At 34.9% G+C, this 20,375-nt stretch overlaps 1 protein-coding gene across 3 annotated transcripts in view; it reads right to left on the bottom strand.

Moving 5' to 3' along the window:
• Positions 1-20,375, bottom strand: part of lpp (LIM domain containing preferred translocation partner in lipoma) — a 571,221-nt gene that overhangs the window by 57,043 nt on the left and 493,803 nt on the right. For all 3 annotated transcript variants that reach the window (XM_061978393.2, XM_061978394.2, XM_061978396.2), the window contains one exon: positions 14,890-15,059. In XM_061978393.2, coding sequence (XP_061834377.2) covers positions 14,890-15,059 — 170 coding nt within the window. The remainder of the gene's footprint in view (positions 1-14,889; positions 15,060-20,375) is intronic.

Below are 20,375 nucleotides of genomic sequence, written 5' to 3'. Positions count from 1 at the left end.
TCATATTGCAGTCCACACGTATCTCTTATGTGTGACTGCCATCATATTGCAGTCTACATGTATCTCTTATGTGTGACTGCCATCATATTGCAGTCTACACTTATCTCTTATGTGTGACTGCCATCATATTGCAGTCTACACGTATCTCTTATGTGTGACTGCCATCATATTACAGTCTACACTTATCTCTTATGTGTGACTGACATCATATTGAAGTCTACACGTATCTCTTATGTGTGACTGCCATCATATTGCAGTCTACACGTATCTTTTATGTGCCATCATATTGCAGTCTACACGTATCTCTTGTGTGTGACTGCCATCATATTGAAGTCTACACATATCTCTTATGTGTGACTGCCATCATATTGAAGTCTACACGTATCTCTTATGTGTGACTGCCATCATATTGCAGTCTACACGTATCTCTTATGTGTGACTGCCGTCATATTGCAGTCTACACGTATCTCTTATGTGTGACTGCCGTCATATTGCAGTCTACACGTATCTCTTATGTGTGACTGCCGTCATATTGCAGTCTACACGTATCTCTTATGTGTGACTGCCATCATATTGCAGTCTACACATATCTCTTATGTGCCATCATATTGCAGTCTACACGTATCTCTTGTGTGTGACTGCCATCATATTGCAGTCTACACGTATCTTTTATGTGCCATCATATTGCAGTCTACACGTATCTCTTGTGTGTGACTGCCATCATATTGAAGTCTACACATATCTCTTATGTGTGACTGACATCATATTGAAGTCTACACGTATCTCTTATGTGTGACTGCCATCATATTGCAGTCTACACGTATCTCTTATGTGTGACTGCCGTCATATTGCAGTCTACACGTATCTCTTATGTGTGACTGCCGTCATATTGCAGTCTACACGTATCTCTTATGTGTGACTGCCGTCATATTGCAGTCTACACGTATCTCTTATGTGTGACTGCCATCATATTGCAGTCTACACATATCTCTTATGTGCCATCATATTGCAGTCTACACGTATCTCTTGTGTGTGACTGCCATCATATTGCAGTCTACACGTATCTCTTATGTGTGACTGCCGTCATATTGCAGTCTACACGTATCTCTTATGTGTGACTGCCATCATATTGCAGTCTACACGTATCTCTTATGTGTGACTCCCATCATATTGCAGTCTACATGTATCTCTTATGTGCCATCATATTGCAGTCTACACGTATCTCTTATGTGTGACTGCCATCATATTGCAGTCTACAAGTATCTCTTATGTGTGACTGCCGTCATATTGCAGCCAACACGTATCTCTTATGTGTGACTGCCGTCATATTGCAGTCCACACGTATCTCTTATGTGTGACTGCCGTCATATTGCAGTCCACACGTATCTCTTATGTGTGACTGCCGTCATATTGCAGTCCACACGTATCTCTTATGTGTGACTGCCATCATATTGCAGTCTACACGTATCTCTTATGTGTGACTGCCATCATATTGCCGTCTACACGTATCTCTTATGTGTGACTGCCATCATATTGCAGTCCACATGTATCTCTTATGTGTGACTGCCATCATATTGTTGTCTACACGTATCTCTTATGTGCCATCATATTGCCGTCTACACGTATCTCTTGTGTGACTGCCATCATATTGCAGTCTACACGTATCTCTTATGTGTGACTGCCATCATATTGCAGTCTACACGTATCTCTTATGTGTGACTGCCATCATATTACAGTCTACACATATCTCTTGTGTGTGACTGCCATCATATTGAAGGCTACACATATCTCTTATGTGTGACTGCCATCATATTGCAGTCTACACATATCTCTTATGTGTGACTGCCATCATATTACAGTCTACACATATCTCTTGTGTGTGACTGCCATCATATTGAAGGCTACACATATCTCTTATGTGTGACTGCCATCATATTGCAGTCTACACGTATCTCTTGTGTGTGACTGCCATCATATTGAAGTCGACACATATCTTGTGTGTGACTGCCATCATACTGCAGTCTACACGTATCTCTTATGTGTGACTGCCATCATATTGCAGTCTACACGTATCTCTTATGTGTGACTACCATCATATTGCAGTCTACACATATCTCTTATGTGCCATCATATTGCAGTCTACACATATCTCTTATGTGCCATCATATTGCCGTCTACACGCATCTCTTATGTGTGACTGCCATCATATTGCAGTCTACACGTATCTCTTATGTGTGACTGACATCATGTTGAAGTCTACACGTATCTCTTATGTGTGACTGCCGTCATATTGCAGTCTACACGTATCTCTTATGTGTGACTGCCGTCATATTGCAGTCTACACGTATCTCTTATGTGTGACTGCCATCATATTGCAGTCCACACTTATCTCTTATGTGTGACTGCCATCATATTGCAGTCTACACGTATCTCTTATGTGTGACTGCCATCATATTGCAGTCTACACGTATCTCTTATGTGTGACTGCCATCATATTGCAGTCTACACGTATCTCTTATGTGTGACTGCCATCATATTGCAGTCTACACGTATCTCTTATGTGCCATCATATTGCAGTCTACACGTATCTCTTGTGTGTGACTGCCATCATATTGAAGTCTACACATATCTCTTATGTGTGACTGACATCATATTGCAGTCCACAAGTATCTCTTATGTGTGACTGCTGTCATATTGCAGTCCACACGTATCTCTTATGTGTGACTGCCGTCATATTGCAGTCTACACGTATCTCTTATGTGTGACTGCCATCATATTGCAGTCTACATGTATCTCTTATGTGTGACTGCCGTCATATTGCAGTCTACACATATCTCTTATGTGTGACTGACATCATATTGAAGTCTACACGTATCTCTTATGTGTGACTGCCATCATATTGCGGTCTACAAGTATCTCTTATGTGTGACTGCCGTCATTTTGCAGTCTACACGTATCTCTTATGTGTGACTGCCATCATATTGCGGTCTACAAGTATCTCTTATGTGTGACTGCCGTCATTTTGCAGTCTACACGTATCTCTTATGTGTGACTGCCGTCATATTGCAGTCTACACGTATCTCTTATGTGCCATCATATTGCAGTCTACACGTATCTCTTGTGTGTGACTGCCATCATATTGAAGTCTACATGTATCTCTTATGTGTGACTGCCATCATATTGCAGTCTACAAGTATCTCTTATGTGTGACTGCCATCATATTGCAGTCTACACGTATCTCTTATGTGCCATCATATTGCAGTCTACACGTATCTCTTGTGTGTGACTGCCATCATATTGAAGTCTACATGTATCTCTTATGTGTGACTGCCATCATATTGCAGTCTACAAGTATCTCTTATGTGTGACTGCCGTCATATTGCAGTCCACACGTATCTCTTATGTGTGACTGCCGTCGTATCTCTTACGGCACATTCCAAAAATACTATTAAAATAAACAAAAACATAACAAAAGTGAAATAAAAAAGCTTAAAGGTTAAATGTAATTTAGAAAAAGTTGCAATGTTGACTAATAAAACAAAGCTGTTTTTTTTTCTCTCAAACTGTCTTTGCTCAAAACATAATATTGAATCAAAATCAATGTTATTATGAATTATTGACCTATCCAAGGTTCCCATTACTTCACATCAAATATTCCACTAAGAAAAATATTTTTGGTGGAAGATTTTGCAAATTTGGTAAATAAATAACCCAAAAATGTATATTTTGTTGTTTTCTTACTGTACCGAAAATGAACCGAACCGTGACCTCTAAACCGAGGTACGTACTGTCGGAGGCAGATATTTACATATATCCGTATTTAAGTGTTACTTCTTTATTTTCATAATCATATTACAAAACAGCTAGTGTTTTTCTTCCAATTGTGGTCTTTTGGTTGTCTGCAAATACTGTGTGCTTAACCTTGACTATGGAATGTAAGGAGGAGAGATACTCCTTCTCCTTATCTCTTCTTGTGTCCAGCTGCGGAGGACAATGGGCATGTGTTTGGGCTGGAAAGACAAGACAGCGAGGGTGGGAGGGAGAGAGACTTTATAGAATAGAAGGTTTCCATATTTTAGATCAGACCATCTTAGCTGCTCGATTGAATGTTCTATGCTGGACTGGTCTCATTATATTTACAAAGCTTTGCAAATATATTACAAAATACCTATTCTGTCTCTGGTGGTTCTTCTACTCAGCTTCCAGTGTCATAAAGAGCTTGGGAGCGACCAGAAACTTGAATTCCCTGGGAGGAACAACTGGTCCAAACGCAACAGCACCGAACCAACATTTTTGTGTACCGTTACACTCCTAATCCAAATATAATGAAAACAAACAAAAAACACAAAAATGGACTCGCCCCGAGTGCTGCTTGACTGATGTCCCGTCGCAACCGGACGTGACGTCTCGTGCAACAAAGGTTTTGAATGCTGTAAATCAGGGGTGCTCATTACGTCGATCGCGATCTACCGGTCGATCTCGGAGGGTGTGTCAGTCGATCACCAGCCAGGCATTAAAAAAATAGTCCTAAAAATGAGCGATCATAAATCTTCACTATGACGTCACTTTCGTCACTTGATTGACATTCACGGCACCCGAGGGTCTTCTGAGATGACGCTGGCTGCTGCCAGCTCATTAAAATTACCGACTGGAAGGCGAGAAACACTTTATTTCAACAGACTCTGGCGCCGTACCTGTCGTCAAAACTCCAAAGACCGACTGCACAGTTGCACAATAAAAGCTCTGCTTCATCCTGCCTGCGCTACCAAAATAAGAGTCTCAGAAAGCTGGCGTGCACAAGCTAGCGAGCTACGGAGTTTGCCGACAATGTATTTCTTGTAAAGTGTATACAAAGGAGTACGGAAGCTGGACAAATAAGATGCCAAAAACCAACCACTTTCATGTGGTATTGGACAGAAAGGAGGACTTTTTTTCTCCTCCATTCGAAAATGTGGACGTTATCATCACTACTGTCTGATTCCAATCAATGCAAGTCATCACAATCAGGTAATACACCAACTTATATTCTTGTCTTCATGAAAGAAAGGAATCTATATGTGTTAAACATGCTTGTATTATCTTTAACCACCTATAAGTTGTTAACAATATTAACTATATGTGTTAAACATGCTTGCATTATCTTTAACCACATTTAAGTTGTTAACAATATTAACTATATGTGTTAAACATGCTTGTTTTGTCTTTAAACACCTTTAACTTGTTAACAATATTAACTATATGTGTTAAACATGCTTGTATTATCTTTAAACACCTTTAACTTGTTAACAATATTAACTATATGTGTTAAACATGCTTGTTTTATCTTTAAACACCTTTAAGTTGTTAACAATATTAACTATATGTGTTAAACATGCTTGTATTATCTTTAACCACCTTTAAGTTGTTAACAATATTAACTATATGTGTTAAACATGCTTGTATTATCTTTAACCACCTTTAAGTTGTTAACAATATTAACTATATGTGTTAAACATGCTTGTATTATCTTTAACCACCTTTAAGTTGTTAACAATATTAACTATATGTGTTAAACATGCTTGCATTATCTTTAAACACCTTCAACTTGTTAACAATATTAACTATATGTGTTAAACATGCTTGTATTATCTTTAACCACCTTTAAGTTGTTAACAATATTAACTATATGTGTTAAACATGCTTGTATTATCATAAACACCTTTAATTTGTTAACAATATTAACTATATGTGTTAAACATGCTTGTTTTATCTTTAACTTGTTAACAATATTAACTATATGTGTTAAACATGCTTGTATTATCTTTAACCACCTTTAAGTTGTTAACAATATTAACTATATGTGTTAAACATGCTTGTTTTATCTTTAAACACCTTTAACTTGTTAACAATATTAACTATATGTGTTAAACATGCTTGTATTATCTTTAACCACCTTTAAGTTGTTAACAATATTAACTATATGTGTTAAACATGCTTGTTTTATTTTTAAACACCTTTAAGTTGTTAACAATATTAACTATATGTGTTAAACATGCTTGCATTATCTTTAAACACCTTTAAGTTGTTAACAATATTAACTATATGTGTTAAACATGCTTGCATTATCTTTAAACACCTTTAACTTGTTAACAATATTAACTATATGTGTTAAACATGCTTGTATTATCTTTAAACACCTTTAAGTTGTTAACAATATTAACTATATGTGTTAAACATACTTGTTTTATCTTTAAACACCTTTAAGTTGTTAACAATATGAACTATATGTGTTAAACATGCTTGCATTATCTTTAAACACCTTTAACTTGTTAACAATATTAACTATATGTGTTAAACATGCTTGTATTATCTTTAACCACCTTTAAGTTGTTAACAATATTAACTATATGTGTTAAACATGCTTGTTTTATCTTTAACTTGTTAACAATATCAACTATATGTGTTAAACATGCTTGTATTATCTTTAACCACCTTTAACTTGTTAACAATATTAACTATATGTGTTAAACATGCTTGTATTATCTTTAAACACCTTTAAGTTGTTAACAATATTAACTATATGTGTTAAACATGCTTGTTTTATCTTTAAACACCTTTAAGTTGTTAACAATATTAACTATATGTATTAAACATGCTTGCATTATCATTAAACACCTTTAATGTATTAACAATATTAACTATATGTGTTAAACATGCTTGTATTATCTTTAACCACCTTTAACTTGTTAACAATATTAACTATATGTGTTAAACATGCTTGTATTATCTTTAAACACCTTTAAGTTGTTAACAATATTAACTATATGTGTTAAACATGCTTGTTTTATCTTTAAACACCTTTAAGTTGTTAACAATATTAACTATATGTATTAAACATGCTTGCATTATCATTAAACACCTTTAATGTATTAACAATATTAACTATATGTGTTAAACATGCTTGTATTATCTTTAAACACCTTTAAGTTGTTAACAATATTAACTATATGTATTAAACATACTTGTATTATCATTAAACACCTTTAATGTATTAACAATATAAACTATATGTGTTAAACATGCTTGCATTATCTTTAAACACCTTTAAGTTGTTAACAATATTAACTATATGTATTAAACATGCTTGTATAATCATTAAACACCTTTAAGTTGTTAACAATATTAACTATATGTGTTAAACATGCTTGTTTTATCTTTAAACACCTTTAAGTTGTTAACAATATTAACTATATGTGTTAAACATGCTTGTATTATCTTTAAACACCTTTAACTTGTTAACAATATTAACTATATGTATTAAACATACTTGTATTATCATTAAACACCTTTAATGTATTAACAATATTAACTATATGTGTTAAACATGCTTGCATTATCATTAAACACCTTTAACTTGTTAAAAAAAACATATATTTCATAAATAAGTAAATATAAATTATATATATGAATGAGGTAGATCCCCACGACTTGATAAATTGAAAAGTAGCTCGCCTGCAGAAAAAGTGTGAGCACCCCTGCTGTAAAAGTACTCAATCTGGTACGTAGAACCGGTTCCAAAGAACTGGTTTGTCATTTGCACCTTAAGAGATTTAGGTACAAAGACTGGGGGGCTCTTCGGGATTCCTAGACGGACTCGGAGGCAAAGTTCAACCCGCCCCAGAGACTCCGCCTTCACGCTGGCGCTCTAATGGCGCCACGGGGAGGCGTGCACCCCCCCCCCCCCTCCCGGGATGGGAGTAAGAGAAGAAGGAAGGACTTTCATTAAGAAACTCAGACTTTTGATCTGGCGCCAGAAGAACATTTATGCTGATGAAATGCATAAATAAAACTTCTTCAGTTATCCCCCCCCTCTCGTGTCTCCGGCGCACGAGTCGGACTTGGAGAAGTTCCAGGCGAGGCGACCACAATCCCAGTGAGTGCCTCGCAAAGCGGATGATTTAGGAGACGCCGCGCTCGGGTCCCTTCCTGCACGCCCGGCGTGGAAGTGAGATCATTTCTTCCCGCATCACGGGACGCTCCTTCCAACTTAACTTAAAGAGGAACTGCACATAGCTCGGTTGGTAGAGTGGCCGTGCCAGCAACTCGAGGGTTCCAGGTTCGATCCCCGCTTCCGCCATCCTAGTCTCTGCCGTTGTGTCCTTGGGCAAGACACTTTACCCACCTGCTCCTAGTGCCACCCACAGGCCCGGCCCTAACCAATCTGGCGCCCTAGGCAAGATTTTAGGTGGCGCCCCCCCACATCGGCAGTGAAGTGTATATACTCACAAGAAACCGAATAGCTTTGTCTTTGACCTTTTTTTTTACTTAAAGAAAGCAAAAAAGCAAGATAAAAAAAATATGAATAAATAAATGAATGCAAAAAATAAAAAATGAATATATGAAATACAATATTTTTTACATACATATTGCTTAATTTACATTAATGATGTGCACTTTAACAACTAGGCTTACAACTATACCTAATATATAAAGGGGTGGAAAAGTGACTATTACCTGCAGGGCAAACATTAGCTAACCAGAAGGCAATAACAACGTAAACAAAAAACACCTGCTTAAAAGATCTAATACAAATGTCCCTGAGGAATGTAAGGTGGGAGTACTGTAATTACCTAACGTTACATTATTATTTTCCATAACAATTTAGCCCCCTCCACAATATTAACCCGACGTTAAAACAGAACTAGCTATTTATTGATTAGCAATTGCCGAATCATGTAACATTAGCTTAATGCTAAAAAGCCAGGTTACTATCACATTCTGTAACAGACAAATAATTTCATGTAGGCTAACGTTACCTACCTGCTACCTCTTGTCTTTTTCTCGTTTCTCCTCCTCTTCTTTTGTCTTATTTCTTCCCTGGGCACCTGACAGTTTTGGCCGTTTTGACATCTTGTGTTGATTTTTTGATGTGGTGACGTCCAAAAAGAGTCATGATACGGGAAGGGAGGGGGCGGGGCGGGGGGCGTAATGTTGTAACAAATAATATTTCTATTATATAGGCTTTACTTTGCATTTTAATTAACGTGGGATTATTTTTTGTATTTAGAAATAATAGTACCAACTTTTTTTTTTTTTTTCTCCAACATTTGTGGCACTGGCGTGGCGCCCCCTGATGGACGGCGCCCTTAGCATTTGCCTATACGGCCTATGCCACGGGCCGGCCCTGGCCACCCACACTGCTTTAAATGTAACTTAGATATTGGCTTTCACTATGTAAAGCGCTTTGAGTCACTAGAGAAGAGCGCTATATAAATATAATTCACTTCACTTTTTTTTTTTGGAATTTTGCCTATCACAATCATTAAAAAAAAGACATGACCACGGATGCTTTTTTTTTTTTTGCATTCTAGACATTAAATAAATGTGATCAAAAGTCCGCTTACAACGGAGCCTATAGGAGACGTTCAATTCTGCCTATAAAGCCCTCAAAAAAACCACCTCCATTAGGATTTTATATACAAACTACAAAAGCAGTGAAGTTGTCACGTTGTGTAAATGGTCAATAAAAAGAGAATACAACAAATCCTTTTCAACTTATATTCAATTGAATAGACTGCAAAGACAAGATATTTCATGTTCACACTGACAAACTTTCTTATTTTTGTGCAAATAATCATGAACTTAGAATTTAATGGCAGCAACACATTGCAAAAAAGGCATTTTTACCACTGTGTTACATGGCCTTTCCTTTTAACAACACTCAGTAAAGGTTTGGGAACTGAGGAGACACATTTTTGAAGTGGAATTCTTTCCCATTCTTGCTTGATGTACAGCTTAAGTTGTTCAACAGTCTCCCTTCTCATATTTTAGCCTTCAACATTTTCAGTGGGAGACAGGTCTGGACTACAGGCAGGCCAGTCTAGTACCCACACTCTTTTACTATGAAGCCATGCTGTTGTAACACGTGGCTTGGCATTGTCTTGCTAAAATAAGCAGGGGCGTCCATGATAACGTTGCATACCTGCCAACTTTTGAAATCAGAAAAACCTAGTAGCCAGGGTCCAGGGGCCGCAGGCCCCGGTAGGTCCAGGACAAAGTCCTGGTGGAGGGTTCAGGGCTTCGCCCCCCGACGCAAAATGATTGATTGCATTCAGACAGGTTAAAATGTTGCTAAAACCATCACTTTTCTATCAGTCACAGTGACTTTTCAAAACAAAAATATTACAGCAAAAATCATATGGGTTGATTGACATGTTTATTCTGTAAGCTAACTTCAATAGTTTGAAATTATTTTGACAGTTAATGCCAGTTATCCTGTCAACCTTTCACAAGACTTCAATTTGTTAATTGAAAGTATAAACACTTTTTACAGTAAACAAATGGTAAAACAGTACTAAACAATTCATTGTCATTATTAACTTTCTGTCCAAGCTTGTATAATCTACTGCCTTGTTCAATTGTAAAAAATATTCTGTGCCTAAAATTCACATTTCTATCACAATTATCATACTGTAAACATGGTAAGCTAACTTCATTAAAATGAATAGTCCTGTCAATAGCATGGAATTACAATTCAAATGTAGTTTTTTTGGTAAGCCTTTCAAAAGAATTCAAAATATGAAAAATTCATGAAAATTAATTGAAGCCATCAGACACTTGAAAAGTGGCACATCACATCTCTAATGTAATCATTTGAACTTTTCAACAGAAATAGCACTGCAAAAATATTAAGGACATACTTCTGTATTTTGGTAGTTATGCTGTCAACATTTAACAAGATTTCTTCAACTTGGACTTGAAAGCATAAATAGTATAAACACTTTTAACAGTATGTCGTGCTGTGAAATACAGCCGACAGGATTGTGCACCAAACACGAAGCAAGGCCAAAGTGCATGCATGGTGCAGGAGAACAAAAGACTTCTTTCATTTAAGGTTTGTGATAAACCATCAAACTCATTCGTTAAAAGGACTCTATAGTAATATAAAGCGAATTTTTCTGGACATTATCATGCAAGAAAAGTTTATTTTTGGGACCGCGATCACCGCGTAATGATTTTTAAAGGTTGCATTACAAACATTTAACTGTCCCATGTGATCAGCCAGTGCGATTGGAAATCCATGCTCAATTATTGCCTCCGTAAATAAAACTTCAGCATTTATCACATCCAAAGAATCTGTTTGGGCGACGAAAAACGTTGAAAGTTTTCCACTTGTATCGCTAGCAACGGCATTAGACTTGTGTTTTTTTGTCCCAACGTGGTCTTTTACATCGCTAATTCCTCCGTGTCCGATCGAAAAATCTTGTCTGCACAAGGTGCAATTCGCGTAGTTTTCACCCTTTTTTTTTTTAAATTAATGAAAAACCGTATTTTTTATCACTGCAACCGTAACCCGGAATAGGTTGATGAAAACCGTACGAATTACGGGAAAACCGGAGTAGTTGGCAGGTATGTTGATGTACAGTTCAACAGTCTCCCTTCTCATATTTTAGCCTTCATATTTTCAATGTCTGGACTACAGGCAGGCCAGTCTAGTACCCGCACTCTTTTACTACGAAGCCACGCTGTTGTAACACCTGGCTTGGCATTGTCTTGCTGAAATAAGCAGGGGCGTCCATGATAACGTTGCTTGGATGGCAACATATGTTGCTCCAAAACCTGTATTTATGGTGCCTTCACAGATGTGTAAGTTACCCATGTCTTGGGCACTAACACACCCCCATACCATCACACATGCCGGCTTTTTTAATTTTGCGCCTAGAACAATCCGGATGGTTCTTTTCCTCTTTGGTCCGGAGGACACGACGTCCACAGTTTCCAGAAACAATTTGAAATGTGGACTCGTCAGACCCATACTTGCCAACCTTGAGACCTCCGATTTCGGGAGGTGGGGGGTGGGGGCGTGGTCGGAAATGGGGCGGGGCGTGGTTGGGGGCGTGGTTAAGAGGGGAGGAGTATATTGACAGCTAGAATTCACCAAGTCAAGTATTTCATACATATACCGTATTTTCCGCACCATAAGCCGCCCTGGGTTATAAGCCGCGCCTTCAATGAACGGCATATTTCAAAACTTTGTCCACCTATAAGCCGCCCCGTGTTGTAAGCCGCATCTAACTGCGCTAAAGGGAATGTCAAAAAAACAGTCAGATAGGTCAGTCAAACTTTAATAATATATTAAAAACCAGCGTTCTAACAACTCTGTTCACTCCCAAAATGTACGCAAATGTGCAATCACAAACATAGTAAAATTCAAAATAGTGCAGAGCAATAGCAACATAATGTTGCTCGAACGTTAATTTCACAACACACAAAATAAACATAAAAGTTAAAGTTAAAGTTAAAGTACCAATGATTGTCACACACACACACTAGGTGTGGCGAAATTATTCTCTGCATTTGACCCATCACCCTTGATCACCCCCTGGGAGGTGAGGGGAGCAGTGGGCAGCAGCAGTGGCCGCGCCCGGGAATCATTTTTGGTGATTTAACCCCCAATTCCAACCCTTGATACTGAGTGCCAAGCAGGGAGGCAATGGGTCCCATTTTTATAGTCTTTGGTATGACTCGGCCGGGGTTTGAACTCACAACCTACCGATCTCAGGGCGGACACTCTAACCACTAGGTAACGCTCACTTTCTGAAGTTATTCTTCATTCATAAATCCCTCGAATTCTTCTCCTTCGGTGTCCGAATTAAAAAGTTGGGCGAATACGGGATCCGTCTCGTCGAAGTAATCGGAGTCAGTGTCGCTGTTGTCCAGCAGTTCTGTGAATCCTGCCTTCCGGAAAGCTCGGACCACAGTTGTGACCGAAATATCCTCCCAGGCATTTACGATCCACTGGCAGATGTTGGCGTATGTCGTCCGGCGCTGTCTCCCTGTCTTAGTGAATGTGTGTTCACCTTCGGTCATCCATTGTTCCCACGCCGTTCGCAGTCGTGCTTTAAATGCCTTGTTGACACCAATATCGAGCGGTTGGAGTTCTTTGGTTAATCCACCCGGAATGACGGCGAGTGTTGTATTTGTGTGCTTCACTTGTTTTTTGACACCATCTGTGATGTGGGCGCGCATGGAGTCGTATATCAACATGGACGGAACTGCGTGAAAAAAGCCACCCGGCCTCTTCGCGTAAACTTCCCTTAACCACTCGCTCATCTTTTCTTCATCCATCCATCCCTTCGAGTTAGCTTTTATGATGACGCCGGCTGGAAAGGTCTCTTTTGGCAAGGTCTTCCTTTTGAATATCACCATGGGTGGAAGTTTCTGGCCATTAGCATGGCAAGCTAGAACCACAGTGTGTCGCTTAGTAGGAGCCATTTTGTGGTCTTTACAGATGTAAACACACAAAGGAAATGAAACGCAATACCCGCGCGCTTCTTCTTCTACGGGGGGCGGGTGCTTACCTTGGCAGTTGCTTACCATAGAAGAAGAAGCGCTTCCTCTTCTACGGGGAAAAAAGATGGCGGATGTTTACCGTAGTTGCGAGGCCGAAACTTTATGAAAATAAATATTTATATTAATCCATATATAAGGCGCACCGGGTAATAAGCCGCACTGTCAGATTTTGTGAAAATTTGTGGTTTTTAGGTGCGGCTAATAGTGCGGAAAATACGGTATATATATATATATATATCTACACCCTGAAAATATGCAAACAAAACTGTGTTTGGATAATTGATACTTCAAACTTGCATAAATAAATCTTAAGGAATATAACATAACTTGGCTTCTGAGAGTTTCAAAATATAATGAATAAAATGCTAAAGTTGTTGATAAACAAGCAATTATTTCAATAATTAAATATGGTCATTTTAAATGAATTATTATGATCATTTAAAATCAATTATTTCAAATATGTTTATTTTAATGTATAATTCTATGGCTGGATGTAATAAGGAGTCAGGAAAAAATACAAAGAAAAATACAATTAATTTTGATGTTTTTAGCAAAATATAGTAAAAATCTATTTATTTTTATTTAAAAAAAATTTATAAATATATTTATTTTTAGGTAAGATAAACATAATAATACAATTTATCTCTAGTCTGGATGATTTAGTTCTTGTCACCCTGTTGTCCTCCCGAGGGGGCGTGGCTTCCAGCTCCGGCTGAAAATCGGGAGATTTTCGGGAGAATATTTGTCCCGGGAGGTTTTCGGGAGAGGCGCTGAATTTCGGGAGTCTCCCGGAAAATTCGGGAGGGTTGGCAAGTATGGTCAGACCACAGAACACTTTTCCACTTCGCATCGGTCCATCTTAGATGAGCTCGGGCCCAGCGAAGCGTTTCTGGGTGTTGTTGATAAATGGCTTTGGCTCTGCATAGTAGACTTTTTAACTTCCACTTACAGATGTAGCGACCGACTGTAGTTACTGACAGTGGGTTTCTGAAGTGCTCCTGAGCCCATGTGGTGATATCCTTTACACGCTGATGTCGCATGGCTTACGTGCAGTGATTTCTCCAGATTCTCTGAACCTTTTGATGATATTACGGAGCGTAGATGGTGAAATCCCCAAATTCCTTGCAATAGCTGGTTGAGAAATGTTGTTCTTAAACAATTTGCTCAGGCATTTGTTGACAGAGTGGTGACCCTCGCCCCGTCCTAGTTTGTGAATGACTGACCATTTCATGGAAGCTGCTTTTATACCCAATCATGGCACACACCTGTTCCCAATTAGCCCGTTCAACCTGTGGGATGTTCCAAATAAGTCTTTGATGAGCATTCCTCAACTCTCTGTCTTTTTTGCCACTTGTGCCAGCTTTTTTTGAACTAATATTTGCAAAAAATAAGAAAGTTTCTCAGTGTGAACATGAAATATCTTGTCTTTGCAGTCTATTCAATTGAATATAAGTTGAAAAGGATTTGTTGTATTCTTTTTATTTAACATCTTTGTAGAAGCGATGCCAAGTTAAGTGTGAGGTGAGGTCCGACTTAAAAGGTGTGGCAGAGACTTACCACGTAACAGGGCTCGCAGTAGGCCTTCTTCTCCACGGCGTAGAAGGGCCGGCCGCGCAGCTTGCTGCTGCAGGTCATGCACACGAAGCAGTCCACGTGGAACACCTGCTCCATGGCCGTGCAGCCGGTGCCCTCGCCCACCACGTTCTCCCCGCAGCTGGCACAGCGCCCTGGGGAGGGGACAAGAGTGAGAGGGGGCACACGCTCTGTGTGGCATCTCCAATAAAAAAAACATTGGAAATCATCGGATATATTTAGTCTCCTGGGTTCTAATTTCCAGTCATAAAAATATCAACATAAAAGTGTTGAAAATTATTTATCTTTCTTTTTCAACTTTCAAAACCAAAATCTCTTGATCAACTTCAGACTAATTCGTAAATTATATGTTTTTTTTTCATTGTTTTTTTTTGGTTTGTTTTATGCCCTTAATGCCATGTTTTTTATGGCAAACACAAAATATGAAATATTTCCCCCAAAAATATACAGTATAGGTCAATAGTTCATAACATTGATTTTGATTCATTACTATTTTTTAACAATGAGTTTTGAAAAAACATCCACTAAAACTATTGGGGATTTGAAAGGGCCCCACTCATAAAAAGTGTTCAAATTAAATCAAGATTTTTTTAATTTATTTAACATTTAAGTCTCTAAATCAAATTCAAATGTATTCGTTGATTAAAAGCTTTTATTTTTTCAATGTTTTTTTTGTTTTGTTTTATGCCCTTTATGTAATAGAAAACACACGAAATATGCAATATTTTACCCAAAAAATATTTAAAAGTGGAACATTCAATGTGATTGGAGCTTTGAATGGGTCAATAGTTCATAACAACAGTGATTTTGATTCATTATTATTTTTTTAACATTGAGTTTTCCCTCAACCATCTCCTGATGATTGAGGGTACCCCCCCTCATGAAACAGGCCTGTAGTGATGAAATAGTCTTGTGATTTTTTTCCCCACACATACATATATATATATATATATATATGTATATTTTTTTTTTTTTTTTTTTTTTTAATTAAAATTTTTATTTATTTATTTTTTACTTAGAAACCAAAATCTCTAGATCAACTTCAGATGTATTTTTTATTTATAAGCTTCTTTTCATGATTTTTTTTGTTTTGTTTTATGCCTTTTGTCTGTTGTTTTTTATGGCAAACACAAAATATGCGATATTTCCCTCAAAAAATATTTCAAATTGAAATATCTTATGTGATTGGAGGCTTGAATAGATCAATAATTCGTAACGTTGATTTTGATTCATTATTATTTTTGAGCAATGACAGTTTTAAAGGAACAAAACAGCCTGAATGGCAACTTTGTGTTGTTAGAGGCAATGTTTTCTTGTTACATTTCACCCGTTTGCTCTTTTATTCCACTTTTTTTTTGGTAATATACATATACACCAAAATCTCTTAATCAACTTCAGATTAATTCGTAAATTATGTTTTTTTCATGCCCTTTATGTCATAAAAAACTTTAGTTTGTTTGTGGCAAACACAAAATATGTGATATTTCCCCCCAAAATATTTAAATGTGGAATATTTGATGTGATTGGAGGCTTGAATAGGTCAATAGTTCATAACAACAGTGATTTTGATTCATTATTTTTTTTTTAACATTGAGTTTTGAAAAACAATCCACTAAAATACTTGTGGATCTAAAAAGGCTACACCCATAAAAGTGTTAAAAATTATTTATAATTTTTGTTTTAATTTCAACACCTCAATATCTAGTTTAACCTCAGATTTATTCGTTATTCATCATCTTTTGTTACGGTTGTTTTTTATGGCAAACACAAAATATGAAATATTTTCCCCAAAAATATACAGTATAGGCCAATAGTTCATAACATTGATTTTGATTGATTATTATTTTTTAACAGTGAGTTTTGAAAAAAAAAATCTTGGGGATCTAAAAAGCGCCACACTCATAAAAGTGTCAAAAATAATTTATATATTTTTTTCAACTTTCAACACCTCAATCTCTAGAGCAAATTCAGATTAATTTGTTAATTGTATATTTTTTCGCCACATTTTTTATTTGTTTGTTTTATGCCCTTTATGCAATGTTTTTTTTAATGCCAAACACAAAATATGCCATATTTTCCCCAAAAATATTTAAAAGTGGAATAATTGATGTGATTGGAGGCTTGAATAAGTCAATAAAAAAAATCATAAATGTTTGTTTTATGCCCTTTATGTAAAAAAATAAAAAATAAATATATATATATATATATATATATATATATATATATATATATATTTTTTTTTAATTTTATTTATTTATTTATTTATTTATTTTTTACTTTGAAACCAAAATCTCTAGATCAACTTCAGATTTATTTGTTATTTATAAGCTTCTTTTCATGATTTTTTTTGTTTGTTTTATGCCTTTTGTCCGTTGTTTTTTATGGCAAACACAAAATATGACATATATTCCCCAAAAATATTTAAAAGTGGAATATTTGATGTGATTGGGGGCTAGAATAGTCAATATATCATAACAACATTGATTTTGATTCATTATTTATTTTTTAACAATTAATTAATCAAATCCACTAAAATTATTAGGGATCTACAAGGGCCACACTGTGTTTAAAAATAAATAAATATATATATATATAATATTTTTTTTTTTTTTTTACTTTGAAACCAAAATCAACTTCAGATTTATTTGTTATTTATAAGCTTTGTTTTATGCCTTTTGTCTTTAGTTTTTTATGGCAAACACAAAATATGCGATATTTTCCCCCAAAAATATTTCAAAATTGAAATATTTGATGTGATTGGAGGCTTGAATAGGTTAATAATTCGTAACATTAATTTTGATTCATTATTATTTTTTAACAATTAAGTTTAGAAAAAAAATCCACTAAAATTCTTGGGGATCTAAAAGGGCCACACTGTGTTAAAAAAATAAAATAATAATAATAATAAATAAAAATAAATATATATCTAATATATATATATTTTTTAACAATTAAGTTTAGAAAAAAAATCCACTAAAATTCTTGGGGTTTTAAAAGGGCCACACTGTGTTAAAAAAATAAAATAATAATAATAAAAAATAAAAATAAATATATATCTAATATATATATATATATATTTTTTTTTTTTTTACTTCAAAACCAAAATCTCTAGATCAACTCCAGATTTATTTGTTATTTATAAGCTTCTTTTCATGATTTTTTCTGTTTGTTTTATGCCTTTTGTCCGTTGTTTTTTATGGCAAACACAAAATATGCGATATATTCCCCAAAAATATTTAAAAGTGGAATATTTGATGTGATTGGGGGCTTGAACAGGTCAATATATCATAACAACATTGATTTTGATTAATTATTTCTTTTTTAACAATTAATTAATCAAATCCACTAAAATTATTGGGGATCTAAAAGGGCCACACTGTGTTAAAAAAAATAAAAATATTTTTATATATATATTTTTTTTACTTTGAAACCAAAATCTCTAGATCAACTTCAGATTTATTTGTTATTTATAAGCTTCTTTTCATGATTTTTTTTTGTTTGTTTTATGCCTTTTGTCTGTTGTTTTTTTATGGCAAACACAAAATATGCGATATTTCCCCCAAAAAATATTTCAAATTGAAATATCTTATGTGATTGGAGGCTTGAATAGATCAATAATTCGTAACGTTGATTTTGATTCATTATTATTTTTGAGCAATGACAGTTTTAAAGGAACAAAACAGCCTGAATGGCAACTTTGTGTTGTTAGAGGCAATGTTTTCTTGTTACATTTCACCCGTTTGCTCTTTTATTCCACTTTTTTTTTTGGTAATATACATATACACCAAAATCTCTTAATCAACTTCAGATTAATTCGTAAATTATGTTTTTTTCATGCCCTTTATGTCATAAAAAACTTTAGTTTGTTTATGGCAAACACAAAATATGTGATATTTCCCCCCAAAATATTTAAATGTGGAATATTTGATGTGATTGGAGGCTTGAATAGGTCAATAGTTCATAACAACAGTGATTTTGATTCATTATTTTTTTTTTAACATTGAGTTTTGAAAAATAATCCACTAAAATACTTGTGGATCTAAAAGGGCCACACCCATAAAAGTGCAAAAAATTATTTATAATTTTTGTTTGAATTTCAACACCTCAATATCTAGTTTAACCTCAGATTTATTCGTTATTCGTAATCTTTTTTTATGGTTGTTTTTTTATGGCAAACACAAAATATGAAATATTTTCCCCAAAAATATACAGTATAGGTCAATAGTTCATAACATTGATTTTGATTGATTATTATTTTTTAACAGTGAGTTTTGAAAAAAAAATCTTGGGGATCTAAAAAGCGCCACACTCATAAAAGTGTCAAAAATAATTTATATATTTTTTTCAACTTTCAACACCTCAATCTCTAGAGCAAATTCAGATTAATTTATTAATTGTATATTTTTTTCCCCACATTTTGTTTTTGTTTGTTTATAAGCTTCTTTTCATGATTTTTTTTTGTTTGTTTTATGCCTTTTGTCTTTAGTTTTTTATGGCAAACACAAAATGTGCGATACTTTCCCCAAAAAATATTTCAAATTGAAATATTTGATGTGATTGGAGGCTTGAATAGGTTAATAATTCGTAACATTAATTTTGATTCATTATTATTTTTTAACAATTAAGTTTAGGAAAAAAATCCACTAAAATTCTTGGGGATCTAAAAGGGCCACACTGTGTTAAAAAAATAAAATAATAATAATAATAAATAAAAATAAATATATATCTAATATATATATATTTTTTAACAATTAAGTTTAGAAAAAAAATCCACTAAAATTCTTGGGGATCTAAAAGGGCCACACTGTGTTAAAAAAATAAAATAATAATAATAAAAAATAAAAATAAATATATATCTAATATATATATATATATATATATATATATATTTTATTTTTTATTTTTTTTTTTACTTCAAAACCAAAATCTCTAGATCAACTCCAGATTTATGTGTTATTTATAAGCTTCTTTTAATGATTTTTTTTGTTTGTTTTATGCCTTTTGTCCGTTGTTTTTATGGCAAACACAAAATATGCGATATATTCCCCAAAAATATTTAAAAGTGGAATATTTGATGTGATTGGGGGCTTGAACAGGTCAATATATCATAACAACATTGATTTTGATTCATTTTTTCTTTTTTAACAATTAATTAATCAAATCCACTAAAATTATTGGGGATCTACAAGGGCCACACTGTGTTAAAAAAAATAATACTTTTTTTAAAATATATATATATTTTTTACTTTGAAACCAAAATCTCTAGATCAACTTCAGATTTATTTGTTATTTATAAGCTTCTTTTCATGATTTTTTTTGTTTGTTTTATGCCTTTTGTCTGTAGTTTTTTTATGGCAAACACAAAATATGCGATATTTTCCCCAAAAAATATTTCAAATTGAAATATTTGACGTGATTGGAGGCTTGAATAGGTTAATAATTCGTAACAT

This window comes from Nerophis lumbriciformis, linkage group LG18, assembly GCF_033978685.3.
Source record: "Nerophis lumbriciformis linkage group LG18, RoL_Nlum_v2.1, whole genome shotgun sequence".
NCBI lineage: Eukaryota > Metazoa > Chordata > Actinopteri > Syngnathiformes > Syngnathidae > Nerophis > Nerophis lumbriciformis.
This window is presented reverse-complemented; position numbering and strand designations above follow the sequence as displayed.